The following is a 16,070-nucleotide window of genomic DNA, read 5'->3' as shown; positions in this document are numbered from 1 at the left end:
TAGAACACATATTGTATATATTTTTGCACGAGGCGCGCACAAAGTCAAGACTATAATTATAGCGACACCCACCTATTGGCGCCCAATTTCTAGCAAACACACACCCATACACCAATAAATATGTATACCCATACGCACACAATCAATATCACGGACAATCGGACAACGATGCGTCTCACGGTCAAGTTGAGAAGCATTGAGAGCGGATGTGGAAATGGAAATGGGAATGGGATGGAGCTGACAATGGGGGAGCAAAGGCAGATGTGTAAATGTCTATGAAGGTCAGTGGGACCGCAGAGGGAGCAACAATCGAAGAAGGGCAACGCTAATTTCTCCCTCTCACTCTCTCTCTGTCACACGAGTGCGTGTGTGACATTAACCCAATAAAAATAGTTCGACATGCATGCACACACACATGTACATATGTATTTATTTATGCTCTTGCAGCCAGAGCGGAGACAAGAACCCTACGCAGCAATTACGAACGAACACGAACGATCAGGAATGGTCACGAACGATCACGACAGAGACATGTACAGAGAGAGAGGTTTATTTATAGAGAGAGAGAAAGAGCACGTCAAGGGCGAAGCTTGAGAGCCAGTGAGAGGCTGAGAGAGCCTCCGATTTATGCCGATCGTCTTCGGGCTTTGATTTGGTTACGCCAAAAATTTCGCTCAGTTTCGAGGAAAATTGCGGCGCGCCAACTTGGGATATGCGTTGCGTGGTGCCCTAGTCGCAGTCCCGTTCCGAGCAGCAGCATCCACCATACACCATACAGCATACACCATTAAGACCAACAAAGCCCCCAAGGATTAGGCTGCAACGAAGTGTGACCAAAGTGTGATCTATGTGTGTCGTCGCTCCTCAATCTTCGCTGATTATTTGATTCTACGATTATTTCTATTTCTATTTCCATTCTCGTATGGCTATTTGGGTGCGCGTTTGTTTTTGTGGGTAATTAGCACAAAGTGTCGAGCAATTTTCCGTCTCAATTGAGCTCAAGTGCTGCCCTTCTGCCAAGAACAATGTGATGACTGCATGAAAAGTTAATACGTCGCTGAATAATTGCCCGAAATTGAAATATTAATTGTTCAACATTTATTTTGTGTGCGCGAAATACACGATACTACTCGTAGTTGTCTCTATAGATATTGCCTGGCTAAAAATATACAAACATATGCATATGAAAGTCCACATCCATACAATATAACAACAAATTTTATTTATTGCCTAAATATATTTGTGTTTTCTTGTGCGGGTGTGTCCCTCGTCTGTGTCCCGCTGTCCATAAAGCGACGCTGGCCCAACGATTTGCCGTATAATATTTGAAAATTCTTGTGCTAGTAACACTTTCAGTTCCCCCTTTCACCATCCCCACAAAAAATCAACTCGTAAAAATTTATATCAAGCAGCAGATTGAAAAAAAGAATCAACAGCAAAAGTAGCAGTGAAAACACATAAAGAATTAATAAAAGACTAAAAAACAAAACGGAAAATAAATAAATTCAACAATCATGTCCGCCTCTACGCGAACTTCGGTGACGAGAAAATCATCGCTGAGCAAAAGTTCCACGGCGGAAAAATCTACAAAGTCCTCGACAAGCTCCTCAAAGACCTCATCGACAGCAGCAGCCCCACCAAATGGAGGGAGCAGACAGAAAATGCAGTACACAAAAACCAGGGAACGCATGGTCGATGGTAAATTTATATATCAATTGGTTCTAATAATTGGGGGGGACTGGTCTCGCAAGCGGATATGTGTCTGAATTTTATAAACTGGAATATACATGGGAAGAAAGTCCGCTCAATCATGTCTGATAGATTAATATCTTCCTTGGTGGTACTAAAATACTTCTAGCGTGGGTGTCCTTCCAAGAAACCTGCTATTATGTATACGATACGACATAAAGATTCCCAATACAAAGCAAATCCTCCTTCTATTTCATCCTCAATTCAAAGTAATTCTTGGATTATTCAGACCTTTTATATTCTTTATAGAGAGCCCTTTTCCTTAAACGGGCATCTTTCCTGCAAATGGAAAATGAAGATGTTCTCTCAACTGTTTCTGTAAGGGATAAGTTGTTCGTTCCAACGCCGTTTCCCTGTGTGTCTGTATACAAAGAGACAAGTTCCAATCATGCATTCGACCAAAAACGAATCTCTCTCATGATGATATCTTTATTGACATGGAATCATGCTTCAGTACAACTCTGATGTATTGAGTGCATTAATTAAAATCAAATTAAATTATTCTCTATTCATATCGAGGAAAAAAAATGTTGCATAAAAGTTGGAACATATCAATCAAGTTCAGCTTCAACAAAGATGTACGAAATAGTTAATAAATATAATTATAAGGGAAATCTTGTATACTTTTTAATTCTGTGATGTGGAAGCTGAAATGTTTTTGTAAGATGTCATTATCCCCATTTCCGCACACATTTCTCGGCAGTTAATTTAATAGTTTCGATATATATTTGTGCTAAATTAATTTCCGGAAAAGCTTAAATAGAAAGGCGGCTCTCTTTGGTTCTGGTTTTATGGGTGAAATAAGAATAATTTTAATCATCGTCGAGCACCCATGAAAAACAACAACGGATGCTCATTGGCATTTTATTGGCCATTGCGTCCAAATTTTAACATTTTGCCCAAATTATGACAATTAAAAATGGCTTAAGCAATGGTGTGCGCGTGTGTGTGTGTTATCTGTGTGTTGTTTGTTTTTGTGTGTGCCAATCAATTTTCGACTTTTATATTCACTCATTCAAAATTTTGTAATTAGCGTATGAAATTCATGTGCCTGCCGATTTGCCGGGGCTGTCTGCATCTATTTTTTTCACCCGATTTCTTTTTGGCGGGGCCCATAAATCCGCAAATGCAAAAGAAAAGCGGCCAAACCCGAATATTGGCGATAAGTTGCAGCGGCTCGTTAACCCACATCGAGACCAGACAGCTCTGTTCTGTTCTGTTCTGTTCGATCAGAGCAGACCAGTCCGGACCAGTCAGTGCAATGTTTATTACAAAACTATCAATGCATTTGCATTCCTCCCCCAGATGTCCCGCTGCCGCCCACACACAAGCTTACCATGTCCGAGGTCTACGACGACGAGAAGACGGGCAAGCCCAATTTCGATGTACTGCGCAAGCATTTCCTGCTCGAGGGCCGCGTCGAGGAGTCGGTGGCCCTGCGCATCATCAACGAAGGCGCCAACCTGCTGCGCGAGGAGAAGAACATGATCGACGTGGAGGCCCCCATCACCGTCTGTGGCGACATTCACGGACAGTTCTTCGATTTGGTTAAACTTTTCGAGGTTGGCGGACCCCCAGCCACAACCAGATATCTCTTCCTGGGCGATTACGTGGACAGGGGATACTTCAGCATAGAGGTGCGTCGAGTTATACCTTTAAAATGTGCCTGAAATAAGTAGCTATTTCGATCGTATCGTTTTCAGTGCGTTCTGTATCTGTGGTCCCTGAAGATAACCTACCCCACCACACTGTCGCTGCTGCGAGGCAATCACGAGTGCCGACACCTCACGGAATACTTCACCTTCAAGCAAGAATGTAAGTGGGCTTTCACTCTCATGTTTTGTACTTTTTCCATAAGGTATACATAGATGATGCACAAGACTTTAAAGACATATGTATATATATATATATATACATATATAGTATTCCATTGCATCACAGCCATTTTGCACTCTTCTGAAATCCGTGGATGTCAGAATATAGATTTAGTTGATGTTGTTGTCTTTGGCATTTAATGTGTTTTTAAAAGCTACAACAAGTGCATAAATCTTTCCCTATTTGTGACTCTCTCATTATTCTATTTGAAGGCATCATCAAGTATTCGGAAAGTATTTACGAGGCCTGCATGGAAGCGTTCGACTGCCTGCCCCTGGCCGCCCTGCTCAACCAGCAGTTTCTGTGCATCCACGGCGGTCTGTCGCCAGAGATTTTCACACTCGACGATATCAAGACGGTAATGCTCGTAAATAAGAAACCTGCTGAAATCTTTACAGCATTTATAACGCTCTGTGCTCCGGCTCTGTGCTCTGTGTTTGTGTGTGTTTGTTTCTCTAGCTAAATCGATTCAGGGAACCACCGGCATATGGACCCATGTGCGATCTGCTGTGGTCCGATCCCCTGGAGGACTTTGGCAACGAGAAGACGAACGAGTTTTTCTCCCACAACTCCGTGAGAGGCTGTTCCTACTTCTTCAGCTATTCAGCCTGCTGTGAGTTCCTGCAGAAGAACAATCTGCTGTCCATAGTGAGAGCACACGAAGCCCAGGATGCGGGGTGCGATTAAATCTCCTATCCTTTTGGCATCATTCTATATATTTGTATATTCCCAACCCATATAGCTATCGCATGTATCGGAAGAATCAGGTAACTGGCTTCCCCTCACTCATCACCATCTTCTCCGCCCCCAACTACTTGGATGTTTACAACAACAAGGTATGATCTCTCTTCCCCTCTTGCTCCCAACTTAAATTGTTTATTCCGTTTAGTTGTTAGTTTTATTGTTGCTATTTTTAAATAACGAAATTTATATTGGCTGCATTGCGAGCTGGTGCGCGTTTTATTCGCACCGCGTTCGCAATACCTTCTCTATTTGGTGGATTCGGTGGATTCTGCTCTCGTATCGCTCTCATTTTGTCAACCCCAATGAACGCATTTGACAAAAGGCAGCTGTGCTCAAGTACGAGAACAACGTGATGAACATTCGGCAGTTCAACTGCTCCCCCCATCCCTACTGGCTGCCCAACTTCATGGATGTCTTCACATGGTCATTGCCCTTCGTGGGCGAGAAGGTGAGTTCCATCCATTCCACTACAAAAATTTGTTTACGAAACTTACGTAAATTTCACATTTCAAATAAATAGGTAACCGAGATGCTGGTGAATATCCTCAACATTTGCTCGGACGATGAGCTGGTGGCCGGACCCGATGACGAGCTGGAGGAAGGTAAGTGGGAGGGGGCTTCCAGCAGCGGAACTAATATCCATAGAAGGTGCTCTGAATATCGTAGTGCTTTAGTTGTGTTTGTGGGCGACAAAAACAGAAATACACTGGAATTACAAACTAATCTTCTATTAAAAATATTTTCAAAAATCCCCAAAACAAAATGCGACAACTGCAATCTACTACTCGAACCTTCCCTAATACGTATACCATTTAAATATAAATATAAATGTTGTGTGCACACCAAACAACCAACCGACTTTCCACTCAAAAACACCAAAAACCACCTACAACAACAACAAACAACAACAACAAACAACAAAACACCTGCTCGAAAATAAAGAGCTGCGCAAGAAAATTGTACTGGTCCCGGCGAACGCGAATAATACCAATAACAATAATCCGCCCAGCAAGCCAGGTAAGCTCCGTGCCAAGCGCAGGCCAATGCCAAAGCCAAAGCCAAAGACAGCATCCCTGCCAATGCCATTGCCAATGCCTAAACCAGGGTTAGAGCCCGAGGCACCGCCATCGCCGCAGCAGCAGAAGCAGCCGAGAGATAGAAAAGCTTAGTGAGAGCTTTGCACTGCTTTAATCAGCTTTAGCGCAAGCTTTGACGCTGCTTCCCATTACATTCCCCACACGAGCAAGAGAGTTTCAGACTAATTGAGCCCTCAATTCGCAGCTTCCATGTCGGCGCTGCGCAAAGAGATAATACGGAATAAAATACGGGCCATTGGCAAGATGTCGCGCGTCTTCTCGATTCTCAGGTAAGTTCACACACATACTCTCTTTAAAGTGTGACTATCCCCAAAGAATTATCACTCCAATTACTTTGCAGAGAGGAATCCGAAAGCGTGCTGCAACTGAAGGGTCTGACGCCAACGGGCGCCTTGCCAGTGGGTGCGTTGTCTGGAGGAAAGGATTCCCTGAAGGAGGGTAAGTTTGGGAGTAGCTTGTAGGAATACCCCCCATCTCTCAGTACCAATCTGAATTGGCAATGAATTTTTATCCAAAAATTTCCCTCAGTAAAAGGCAAAATATCTGTAATTATGTTATTGACAAAGTTAATGGAAAGCTTTTGCATGCTGCCACCGTAAAAGTGTTGAAAATAATTGAAAAGTAGACGGATACAATTTAAATTTAAATTAAATTCAATTTTAATTTAAATCCTCATTTGCACACGGAAAAAACATAGTTATACCAAGGGTATTTCACTTATGAAAGTGTGCCATAGACTTTCACCACAGCCCGTTTGATGTCGTAGGCAAACCAATTGGTTTCTAAAAGGTAATCCCCCTCCGGAAAGGGTAGAACTTTTGTAGCCTGTTCATTAACAAAATCAATGGGAAGCTTTTCGAATATCAGATCGTGCTGCACACAATGAAAAAGGTTGAGTTATAAATGTTTAAGCAGTAAAAAATCCACTCACATCATACGGGCATGCATGGTTCATATTGGAGTACTTTTTAAAGAAATTAAATAGGTATCCTGCGACGGGGTTGGACGCCGTATCCCTCAGGAATCTGCAGGCATCTATCGTCACATTGTACATGAACGGTCTGTAACCGCTGAATCTCTTGTACAGGGCTCCATTCACCTGCAATTTTAACGTGAAACATTCACACCGATCAGATCCTATTTTCCAACACCCTGTCACATACATACCTTGATTTTGGTGATGGGAGTGTCAAATAAATTCACCTTCACGGACATATACTTGTAGGTACGATTGATCGACCTCAAATAACAATATTCGAAATCGGAAAACTTTGCATCCAATGAAGTGCACTTGATGTTTGTAAACTCAAATTTGGATGATATCTTAAAGAAGCAACAAACAATAGCGGTGGAAATCTTTTGGTTTATGGAGGGAAGTCTAGATACCTCAGCGATCGAATACAGTAGCACGACCACCCACACCAGAAAGTTAAGCTTGTTGAACATCTTTGAACATTGAGGGACTGACGGGAACTGAGCTCGCTTTACGATACTTCCGATGGAACACTAACCAGACAGATATATTTAAAAATCAATCAACGAGAATTAATATTCTGGTACCTAATGTGGCATTTCGTTAGATATACTATATATTTCATGGTTGAAAATCAGCAAGCTAAAACCATCAGTCGTAGCCATCGGAATCGTTAACGAATTGTCATCCCCGATGCCTCGTTCTGTATTTTGTGTTTCTGCAAATGTTTCTCAACTAGTGAATTTAACAGTTCTATTGGCCGATTGGCTGAGTTCGCTATCTGCATCGTGCATCAAAAATTAAAAACACAAAAGGCACTTTGAAAATAAATCAAGCGATACTGGTTAATATTTATTTACCATTAACGTTATTATACCGACACCATTTTTAAGTTTAAATTATGCAGATACTCTCTTTATTCATTTGGAAATACCTAACTTACGAAAGAGTTCCATGAACTTTGACAACGACACGTTTGATGTTGTCGCAATACCAGTGGGTTTCGAATAGGTAACTGCCCTTAGGAAAGGGCAGAACACGTGTAAATTTATCATCTATAAAATCGATGGAAAGCTTATCCAAAATAATATCATGCTAAACCCGAAAAGAAACATGAGAATAAATCTATCGAGTGAGATATCTGATTTAGAGTGCTTACATCATAAGGACACGAATGATTAAAATTCGTGTGGCTACTGAATAGTCCAAAAAAGTAATTGGCAACAGGGTTTGTCCGAGGATTCTTCATGAACTTACAGCCATCCACAGTGTAATTATAAAGGCATGGCTTATAGCCACTGAAACGTTGATACAAGGCGGCATTTATCTATGTGTAATATAAAGGAATAGAATCTATAGGGTTACTTTTGACACTCTAATCACCTTGGCATTGGTAATGGGTGTCTGCAACAATTTCACTTTCAAGGAAATGTACTTGTAGCTGCGATTCACTGACTTCAGAAAACAATAATCAAATTTGGCATATGTTTCATCCAGAGTATTGCATTGCATGTTGGTGAACTCAAACTTTGAATGGATCTGGAATGCAGATTTATTATAAGTTCCCCTACTTGAGGATGAGTTTTATTGATCTTCATACCTCAGCCACCAGACAAAGGAGCACCGCAAACCGCACTGGACAGTTCATTTCGAAAGCAGTCGAGAACTAAATTAGTTCTATGGGTAGAGATGGGTTCATTTCCACAAATAATGTTTATAAATATTGATTTGGATTTTGATAGGACCGTCCATAAGCTGCAATGGTCTATTAACTACATTTGTTTGTAATTGCCTATCCGGTTCGATTAACCAATTAATTTCGGCAATTTTGTATACCAAAGGTCGAGATTTATATATATTATATACATTGACTCTTACGACTTTTATTATTATCTATCTTTATTAAACTTAACTTTCACTTTTATACAGCTCTCCAAGGGCTGACCGCAGCCTCGCACATCCACTCGTTCGCCGAGGCCAAGGGCTTGGATGCAGTCAATGAACGAATGCCGCCACGTCGCCCTCTGCTGATGAGTGCCAGCAGCAGCAGCATCACAACAGTCAGCAGTACCACTACCAGCAACAACAACACTAATAATAATAATAATAATAATAACAATAGTACTACGACAAAGAACAGCATCAACAGCAGCAGCAGTAATGCCTCCACAACCGTGACCAAGACGAGCAGCAGCAGCAGCAGGAGCACCGTGAAATCGGCCACAACCAGCAATGTGCGGGCCGGATTTAGCTCCAAGAAGTTCTCATAGTGCAGAGAGATTCCTCCTCCCCCTCCTACTCGCACTCGCCTGAAATGATTATGATTTCTGTTGATGTTTGATTTTCTGTTATCTAGATCTACTTTCGTTAGCTACCAATTTTATACGAAAATTCTGTGCTACAGCCTAGTCATCTAAGGGAGGCCTCATACGAGTAGAGTCTCTCCCTACCATAATCCTTCAACTGCAATATTAGCAAAAATTTATACGAGACATGACAAAATATAGTTCAATAAAAATGGCAGCAAATAGCTGAAACAAAATGATTATTTGTTTGTCATCCAAGTGCGGGCCCTCGAAGGGGGCAATGCAACTGCAGCTGTGGCTGCCGTCAGTCCCACACTCTGCCCCACTGCTCTACTCAGGCGTAACAGATCATCACGAGGCCCAAGTTATTATATTATATATGGTTATTATACCGACACCATTTTTAAGTTTAAATTATGCAGATACTCTCTTTATTCATTTGGAAATACCTAACTTACGAAAGAGTTCCAAAAACTTTGAACACGACACGTTTGATGTTGTCGGAATACCAGTGGGTTTCGAATAGGTAACTGCCATGTGGAAAAGGCAGAACACGTGTAAGTTTATCATCTATAAAATCGATGGGAAGCTTATCCAAAATAATATCATGCTAAACCCGAAAAGAAACATGAGAATAAATCTATCGAGTGAGAGATCTGATTTAGAGTACTTACATCATAGGGACACGAATGATTAAAATTCATGTGGCTACTGACTAGTCCAAAAAAGTAATTGGCAACAGGGTTTGTCTGAGGATTCTTCAAGAACCTACAGCCATCCACAGTGATATTATAAAGGAATGGCTTATAACCACTGAAACGTTGATACAAGGCGGCATTTATCTATGTGTAATATATAGAAATAGAATCTACAGGGTTACTTTTGACACTCTAATCACCTTGGCATTGGTAATGGGAGTCTGCAACAATTTCGCTCTCAAGGAAATGTACTTGTAGCTGCGATTCACTGACTTCAGAAAACAATAATCAAATTTAGAAAATGTTTCATCCAGAGAGGTGCATTGCATGTTGGTGAACTCAAACTTTGAATGGATCTGGAATGCAGATTTCTTATAAGTTCCCCTACTTGAGGATGAGTTTTATTGATCTTCATACCTCAGCAACCAGATAAAGGAGCACCGCAAGCCGCACTGGACAGTTCATTTCGAAAGCAGACGAAAACTAAATTAGTTCTATGGGTATAGATGGGTTCATTTTGACATATAATGTTAATACATCTTGATTTGGATTTTGATAGGACCGTCCATAAGCTGCAATGGTCTATTAACTACATTTATTTGTAATTTCCTATTCGGTTCGACTAAAGCGATTAATTTCGTTATTTTTTTATACCAAAGGTCGTGATTTATATATTTATATATATTAAATCCATTGACTTTTACGACTTTTATTGTCATCTATCTATCCAGCAATTGGCAGGCCGGATTTAGCTTTAAGAACTTCTCATAGTGCAGAGAGATTGCTCCTCCTCCACCTGCTGCTCGATTGCTGTTTGATTTTCTGTTATCTAGATCTACTTTCGTAAGCTACCAATTTTATACGAAAATTCTGTGCTACAGCCTAGTCATCTGAGTGATGCCTCATACGAGTAGAGTCTCTCCCTACCATAATCCTCCAACTGCAATAATAGCAAAAATTTATACGTGACATGACAAAATATAGTTTAAAACGAGAAGGAACGTGTGAGTCGCTTCTGGGGATGCGACTCTACTTATACCCGTACTCAGTTAGCATACATTTTTGAGCATTTGATTTCTTAGAATTTAAGAATTAAAAAAAAAAATTTTACATTTTACATTTTTTTGCTACATCTGTTATCTACATCTAACTCTACAATGTATATTCTACATCTAACATGTATATTGTACATGTACCATTAAGATTCTACATCTCCTCCGCTAGGGGTTGCTCGCGCACTGAACGCGGCAGAGTGTGCGATCGAGAAAAAGAATGAGTAGTGTTTCTTTGGCTGGGGAGGCGGGGAAGCAACTGCAAATTAAATTTCTTCATTCTGGCTATAATTATGATCTGATCTGATCTGATTCAGATTTGGCTGTCTGGTAGATTTATGCATTCTCTACGATACTGTTTTTTTAGTTTTATCGTATCTTTAAAAATGTGCATGCCACAGATTTTCGTTCTTTGTGGGGGCGGAAGGAGGCGGGCCGAAATTTTGAAATACACTTGTAGCAGTGTGATATCACATGAGTCTGAAAACAAAATTTGGTTGCTCTAGCTTTTATAGTCTCTGAGATCCTGGCGCTCATCAAGACGGACAGACGGACGGACGGACAGACGGACATGGCTATATCGACTCGGCTATTGATGCTGGTCAAGAATATATATACTTTATGGGGTCGGAAACGTTTCCTTCTCTGCTTTGCACATATCCACTTTTACCACAAATCTAATATACACCTTAACTGTTTTGAGTACGGATATAAAAATGGCAGCAAATAGCTCAAACAAAATTATTATTTGTTTGCCCTCCAAGTGCAGGCCCACGAAGGGACTGCAGCTGTGCCTGCCATCAGTTTCACACTCTGCCCCACTACTCTACTCAGGCGTAACAGATCATCACGAGGCCCAAGACTCAGGGGCGGAGTTAGTCGCTAAAAACCCAAAATACTTTGAAAATAAATCAGGCGATACTGATTATTATTTATTTACCATTATGGTTATTATACCGACACCATTTTAAAGTTTAAATTATACAGATACTCTCCTTATTCATTTGGAAATACCTAACTTACGAAAGAGTTCCATAAACTTTAAGCACGGCACGTTTGATGTTGTCGGAATACCAGTGGGATTCCAATAGGTAACTGCCATGTGGAAAAGGCAGAACACGTGTAAATTTATCATCTATAAAATCGATGGGAAGCTTATCCAAAATAATATCATGCTAAATCCGAAAAGAAACATGAGAATAAATCTATCGAGTGAGAGATCTGATTTAGAGTACTTACATCATAGGGACACGAATGATTAAAATTCATGTGGCTACTGACTAGTCCAAAAAAGTAATTGGCAACAGGGTTTGTCTGAGGATTCTTCAAGAACCTACAGCCATCCACAGTGATATTATAAAGGAATGGCTTATAACCACTGAAACGTTGATACAAGGCGGCATTTATCTATGTGTAATATATAGAAATAGAATCTACAGGGTTACTTTTGACACTCTAATCACCTTGGCATTGGTAATGGGAGTCTGCAACAATTTCGCTCTCAAGGAAATGTACTTGTAGCTGCGATTCACTGACTTCAGAAAACAATAATCAAATTTAGAAAATGTTTCATCCAGAGAGGTGCATTGCATGTTGGTGAACTCAAACTTTGAATGGATCTGGAATGCAGATTTCTTATAAGTTCCCCTACTTGAGGATGAGTTTTATTGATCTTCATACCTCAGCCACCAGATAAAGGAGCACCGCAAGCCGCACTGGACAGTTCATTTCGAAAGCAGACGAAAACTAAATTAGTTCTATGGGTATAGATGGGTTCATTTTGACATATAATGTTAATACATCTTGATTTGGATTTTGATAGGACCGTCCATAAGCTGCAATGGTCTATTAACTACATTTATTTGTAATTGCCTATTCGGTTCGATTAAAGCGATTAATTTCGTTTTTTTGTATACCAAAGGTCGTGATTTATATATTTATATATATTGAATACATTGACTTTTACGACTTTTATTGTCATCTATCTATCCAGCAATTGGCAGGCCGGATTTAGCTCTAAGAAGTTCTCATAGTGCAGAGAGATTGCTCCTCCTCTACCTGCTGCTCGATTGCTGTTTGATTTTCTGTTATCTAGATCTACTTTCGTAAGCTACCAATTTTATACGAAAATTCTGTGCTACAGCCTAGTCATCTGAGTGAGGGCTCATACGAGTCTCTCCCTACCATAATCCTCCAACTGCAATAATAGCAAAAATGTATACGTGACATGACAAAATATAGTTTAAAACGAGAAGGAACGTGTGAGTCGCTTCTGGGGATGCGACTCTACTTATACCCGTACTCAGTTAGCATACATTTTTGAGCATTTGATTTTTGAGAATTTAAGAATTAAAAAAAAAAATGTTACATTTTACATTTTTTTGCTACATCTGTTATCTACATCTAACTCTACAATGTATATTCTACATCTAACATGTATATTGTACATGTACCATTAAGATTCTACATCTCCTCCGCTAGGGGTTGCTCGCGCACTGAACGCGGCAGAGTGTGCGATCGAGAAAAAGAATGAGTAGTGTTTCTTTGGCTGGGGAGGCGGGGAAGCAACTGCAAATTAAATTTCTTCATTCTGGCTATAATTATGATCTGATCTGATTCAGATTTGGCTGTCTGGTAGATTTATGCATTCTCTACGATACTGTTTTTTTAGTTTTATCGTATCTTTAAAAATGTGCATGCCACAGATTTTCGTTCTTTGTGGGGGCGGAAGGAGGCGGGCCGAAATTTTGAAATACACTTGTAGCAGTGTGATATCACATGAGTCTGAAAACAAAATTTGGTTGCTCTAGCTTTTATAGTCTCTGAGATCCTGGCGCTCATCAAGACGGACAGACGGACGGACGGACAGACGGACATGGCTATATCGACTCGGCTATTGATGCTGGTCAAGAATATATATACTTTATGGGGTCGGAAACGTTTCCTTCTCTGCGTTGCACATATCCACTTTTACCACAAATCTAATATACCCTGTACCCTATACCTTACCCTATACTTAACTCTGTTTTGAGTACGGATATAAAAATGGCAGCAAATAGCTCAAACAAAATTATTATTTGTTTGCCCTCCAAGTGCAGGCCCACGAAGGGACTGCAGCTGTGCCTGCCATCAGTTTCACACTCTGCCCCACTACTCTACTCAGGCGTAACAGATCATCACGAGGCCCAAGACTCAGGGGCGGAGTTAGTCGCTAAAAACCCAAAATACTTTGAAAATAAATCAGGCGATACTGGTTATTATTTATTTACCATTATGGTTATTATACCGACACCATTTTAAAGTTTAAATTATGCAGATACTCTCTTTATTTTTTTGGAAATACCTAACTTACGAAAGAGTTCCATAAATTTTGACCACGACACGTTTGATGTTGTCGGAATACCAGTGGGATTCCAATAGGTAACTGCCATGTGGAAAAGGCAGAACACGTGTAAATTTATCATCTATAAAATCGATGGGAAGCTTATCCAAAATAATATCATGCTAAATCCGAAAAGAAACATGAGAATAAATCTATCGAGTGAGAGATCTGATTTAGAGTACTTACATCATAGGGACACGAATGATTAAAATTCATGTGGCTACTGACTAGTCCAAAAAAGTAATTGGCAACAGGGTTTGTCTGAGGATTCTTCATGAACTTACAGCCATCCACAGTGAAATTATAAAGGAATGGCTTATAACCACTGAAACGTTGATACAAGGCGGCATTTATCTATGTGTAATACATATATAGGAATAGAATCTACAGGGTTACTTTTGACACTCTAATCACCTTGGCATTGGTAATGGGAGTCTGCAACAATTTCGCTCTCAAGGAAATGTACTTGTAGCTGCGATTCACTGACTTCAGAAAACAATAATCAAATTTAGAAAATGTTTCATCCAGAGAGGTGCATTGCATGTTGGTGAACTCAAACTTTGAATGGATCTGGAATGCAGATTTACTATAAGTTCCCCTACTTGAGAATGAGTTTTATTGATCTTCATACCTCAGCAACCAGATAAAGGAGCACCGCAAGCCGCACTGGACAGTTCATTTCGAAAGCAGACGAAAACTAAATTAGTTCTATGGGTATAGATGGGTTCATTTTGACATATAATGTTTATAAATCTTGATTTGGATTTTGATAGGACCGTCCATAAGCTGCAACGGTCTAATAACTACTAATAAGAACCTATCCGGTTCGATTAAAGCAATTAATTTCGTTATTTTTGTATACCTAAGGTCGTGATTTATATATTTATATATATTAAATACATTGACTTTTACGACTTTTATTGTTATCTATCTATCCAGCAAAGTGCGGGCCGGATTTAGCTCCAAGAAGTTCTACCTCCTCCTCCACCTCCCACTCGCACTCGCCTGAAATGATTATGATTTCTAGATATCTAGATTTCTAGATCTAGATATCTAGATCTACTTTTGTTGGCTACCAATTTTGTACGAAAATTCTGTGCTGTCATCTGAGTGAGGCCTCATACGAGTAGAGTGTCTCCCTACCATAATCCTTCAACTATTAGCAAAAATTTATACGAGACAGACAAAATATAGTTCAATAAAAATGGCAGCAAATAGCTGAAACAAAATGATTATTTGTTTGTCATCCAAGTGCGGGCCCTCGAAGGGGGCAGTGCAACTGCAGCTGTGGCTGCCATCAGTCCCACACTCTGCCCCACTGCTCTACTCAGGCGGAACAGATCATCACGAGGCCCAAGTTATTATATTATATATGGTTATTATACCGACACCATTTTTAAGTTTCAAATATGCAGATATTCTCTTTATTTTTTTGGAAATACCTAACTTACGAAAGAGTTCCATAAATTTTGACCACGACACGTTTGATGTTGTCGGAATACCAGTGGGTTTCGAATAGGTAACTGCCCTTAGGAAAGGGCAGAACACGTGTAAGTTTATCATCTATAAAATCGATGGAAAGCTTATCCAAAATAATATCATGCTAAAGCCGAAAAGAAACATGAGAATAAATCTATCGAGTGATATATCTGATTTAGAGTACTTACATCATAAGGACACGAATGATTCAAATTCGTGTGGCTACTGATTAGTCCAAAAAAGTAATTGGCAACAGGGTTTGCCCGAGGATTCCTCAAGAACCTACAGCCATCCACAGTGAAATTATAAAGGAATGGCTTATAACCACTGAAACGTTGATACATGGCGACATTTACCTATATGTAATATATAGGAATAGAATCTATAGGGTTACTTTTGACACTCTAATCACCTTGGCATTGGTAATGGGAGTCTGCAACAATTTCGCTCTCAAGGAAATGTACTTGTAGCTGCGATTCACTGACTTCAGAAAACAATAATCAAATTTAGAAAATGTTTCATCCAGAGAGGTGCATTGCATGTTGGTGAACTCAAACTTTGAATGGATCTGGAATGCAGATTTCTTATAAGTTCCCCCCTACTTGAGGATGAGTTTTATTGATCTTCACACCTCAGCCACCAGATAAAGGAGCACCGCAAACCGCACTGGACAGTTCATTTCGAAAGCAGACGAGAACTAAATTAGTTCTATGGA

General features: G+C 40.1%; 5 protein-coding genes across 9 annotated transcripts; 1 reads left to right on the top strand and 4 right to left on the bottom strand.

Moving 5' to 3' along the window:
* Positions 1-687: 687 nt before the first annotated feature.
* On the top strand, positions 688-8,980 carry LOC111070365 (serine/threonine-protein phosphatase 2B catalytic subunit 1). Of its 5 annotated transcripts, none has more exons than XM_041591694.1 (13): positions 688-827; positions 1,345-1,698; positions 3,055-3,386; positions 3,453-3,564; positions 3,837-3,982; positions 4,084-4,301; positions 4,367-4,460; positions 4,691-4,816; positions 4,889-4,970; positions 5,311-5,385; positions 5,650-5,734; positions 5,806-5,903; positions 8,368-8,980. In XM_041591694.1, the coding sequence occupies exons 2-13, from the start codon at positions 1,515-1,517 to the stop codon at positions 8,706-8,708; spliced, it is 1,893 nt and encodes a 630-aa protein (XP_041447628.1). In that variant the 5' UTR covers positions 688-827; positions 1,345-1,514; the 3' UTR covers positions 8,709-8,980. The 5 variants fall into 5 exon arrangements, with proteins under 5 accessions (XP_041447628.1, XP_041447629.1, XP_041447626.1 ...); XM_041591695.1 differs by having other exon boundaries at positions 688-849; positions 1,413-1,698; XM_041591692.1 differs by having other exon boundaries at positions 688-849.
* LOC111070380 lies at positions 6,143-7,119 on the bottom strand. Its single transcript, XM_022360876.2, has 4 exons — positions 6,852-7,119; positions 6,633-6,788; positions 6,397-6,564; positions 6,143-6,338 (listed from the first exon to the last, which is right to left on the bottom strand). Exons 1-4 carry the CDS (start codon positions 6,909-6,911, stop codon positions 6,183-6,185), a joined length of 540 nt encoding a protein of 179 aa, XP_022216568.1. The 5' UTR covers positions 6,912-7,119; the 3' UTR covers positions 6,143-6,182.
* Positions 7,378-9,007, bottom strand: LOC111070418. Its single transcript, XM_022360937.2, has 4 exons — positions 8,039-9,007; positions 7,822-7,977; positions 7,598-7,765; positions 7,378-7,533 (listed from the first exon to the last, which is right to left on the bottom strand). Exons 1-4 carry the CDS (start codon positions 8,084-8,086, stop codon positions 7,378-7,380), a joined length of 528 nt encoding a protein of 175 aa, XP_022216629.2. The 5' UTR covers positions 8,087-9,007.
* Positions 9,008-9,132: 125 nt separating this feature from the next.
* LOC111070453 lies at positions 9,133-12,239 on the bottom strand. Its single transcript, XM_041591763.1, has 7 exons — positions 12,175-12,239; positions 11,958-12,113; positions 11,734-11,901; positions 11,518-11,669; positions 9,643-9,826; positions 9,419-9,586; positions 9,133-9,354 (listed from the first exon to the last, which is right to left on the bottom strand). Exons 1-7 carry the CDS (start codon positions 12,220-12,222, stop codon positions 9,199-9,201), a joined length of 1,032 nt encoding a protein of 343 aa, XP_041447697.1. The 5' UTR covers positions 12,223-12,239; the 3' UTR covers positions 9,133-9,198.
* Positions 12,240-13,842: 1,603 nt separating this feature from the next.
* On the bottom strand, positions 13,843-14,354 carry LOC121403839. The gene is made up of 3 exons (XM_041591762.1): positions 14,291-14,354; positions 14,063-14,201; positions 13,843-13,998 (listed from the first exon to the last, which is right to left on the bottom strand). Exons 1-3 carry the CDS (start codon positions 14,296-14,298, stop codon positions 13,843-13,845), a joined length of 303 nt encoding a protein of 100 aa, XP_041447696.1. The 5' UTR covers positions 14,299-14,354.
* Positions 14,355-16,070: the final 1,716 nt, after the last annotated feature.

Source organism: Drosophila obscura, unplaced genomic scaffold (genome assembly GCF_018151105.1).
Source record: "Drosophila obscura isolate BZ-5 IFL unplaced genomic scaffold, ASM1815110v1 contig_150, whole genome shotgun sequence".
Taxonomy (NCBI): Eukaryota; Metazoa; Arthropoda; class Insecta; order Diptera; family Drosophilidae; genus Drosophila; species Drosophila obscura.
The sequence above is the reverse complement of the archived record's forward strand: the minus strand, read 5'-3'. Positions and strand labels throughout refer to the sequence as shown.

What these genes read in the sequence shown, in the direction of transcription:
- LOC121403839 (XM_041591762.1), bottom strand. An exon ending in ATCATTCGTGTCCCTATGAT is followed by an intron (nt 13,999 to 14,062) that starts GTAAGTACTCTA and finishes TTTCGGATTTAG; the next exon opens with CATGATATTATTTTGGATAA.
- LOC111070380 (XM_022360876.2), bottom strand. Translation starts at nt 6,911, where the DNA reads ATGTTCAACAAGCTTAACTTTCTGGTGTGGGTGGTCGTGCTACTGTAT. An exon ending in TACTGTATTCGATCGCTGAG is followed by an intron (nt 6,789 to 6,851) that starts GTATCTAGACTT and finishes TGCTTCTTTAAG; the next exon opens with ATATCATCCAAATTTGAGTT. An exon ending in ACCATGCATGCCCGTATGAT is followed by an intron (nt 6,339 to 6,396) that starts GTGAGTGGATTT and finishes CATTGTGTGCAG; the next exon opens with CACGATCTGATATTCGAAAA.
- LOC111070365 (XM_041591694.1), top strand. Translation starts at nt 1,515, where the DNA reads ATGTCCGCCTCTACGCGAACTTCGGTGACGAGAAAATCATCGCTGAGC. An exon ending in CAGGGAACGCATGGTCGATG is followed by an intron (nt 1,699 to 3,054) that starts GTAAATTTATAT and finishes TTCCTCCCCCAG; the next exon opens with ATGTCCCGCTGCCGCCCACA. An exon ending in TAATCCGCCCAGCAAGCCAG is followed by an intron (nt 5,386 to 5,649) that starts GTAAGCTCCGTG and finishes CTCAATTCGCAG; the next exon opens with CTTCCATGTCGGCGCTGCGC.
- LOC111070418 (XM_022360937.2), bottom strand. Translation starts at nt 8,086, where the DNA reads ATGAACTGTCCAGTGCGGTTTGCGGTGCTCCTTTGTCTGGTGGCTGAG. An exon ending in TCCTTTGTCTGGTGGCTGAG is followed by an intron (nt 7,978 to 8,038) that starts GTATGAAGATCA and finishes TCTGCATTCCAG; the next exon opens with ATCCATTCAAAGTTTGAGTT. An exon ending in ATCATTCGTGTCCTTATGAT is followed by an intron (nt 7,534 to 7,597) that starts GTAAGCACTCTA and finishes TTTCGGGTTTAG; the next exon opens with CATGATATTATTTTGGATAA.
- LOC111070453 (XM_041591763.1), bottom strand. Translation starts at nt 12,222, where the DNA reads ATGAACTGTCCAGTGCGGCTTGCGGTGCTCCTTTATCTGGTGGCTGAG. An exon ending in ATCATTCGTGTCCCTATGAT is followed by an intron (nt 11,670 to 11,733) that starts GTAAGTACTCTA and finishes TTTCGGATTTAG; the next exon opens with CATGATATTATTTTGGATAA. An exon ending in CTCCCATTACCAATGCCAAG is followed by an intron (nt 9,587 to 9,642) that starts GTGATTAGAGTG and finishes TATTACACATAG; the next exon opens with ATAAATGCCGCCTTGTATCA.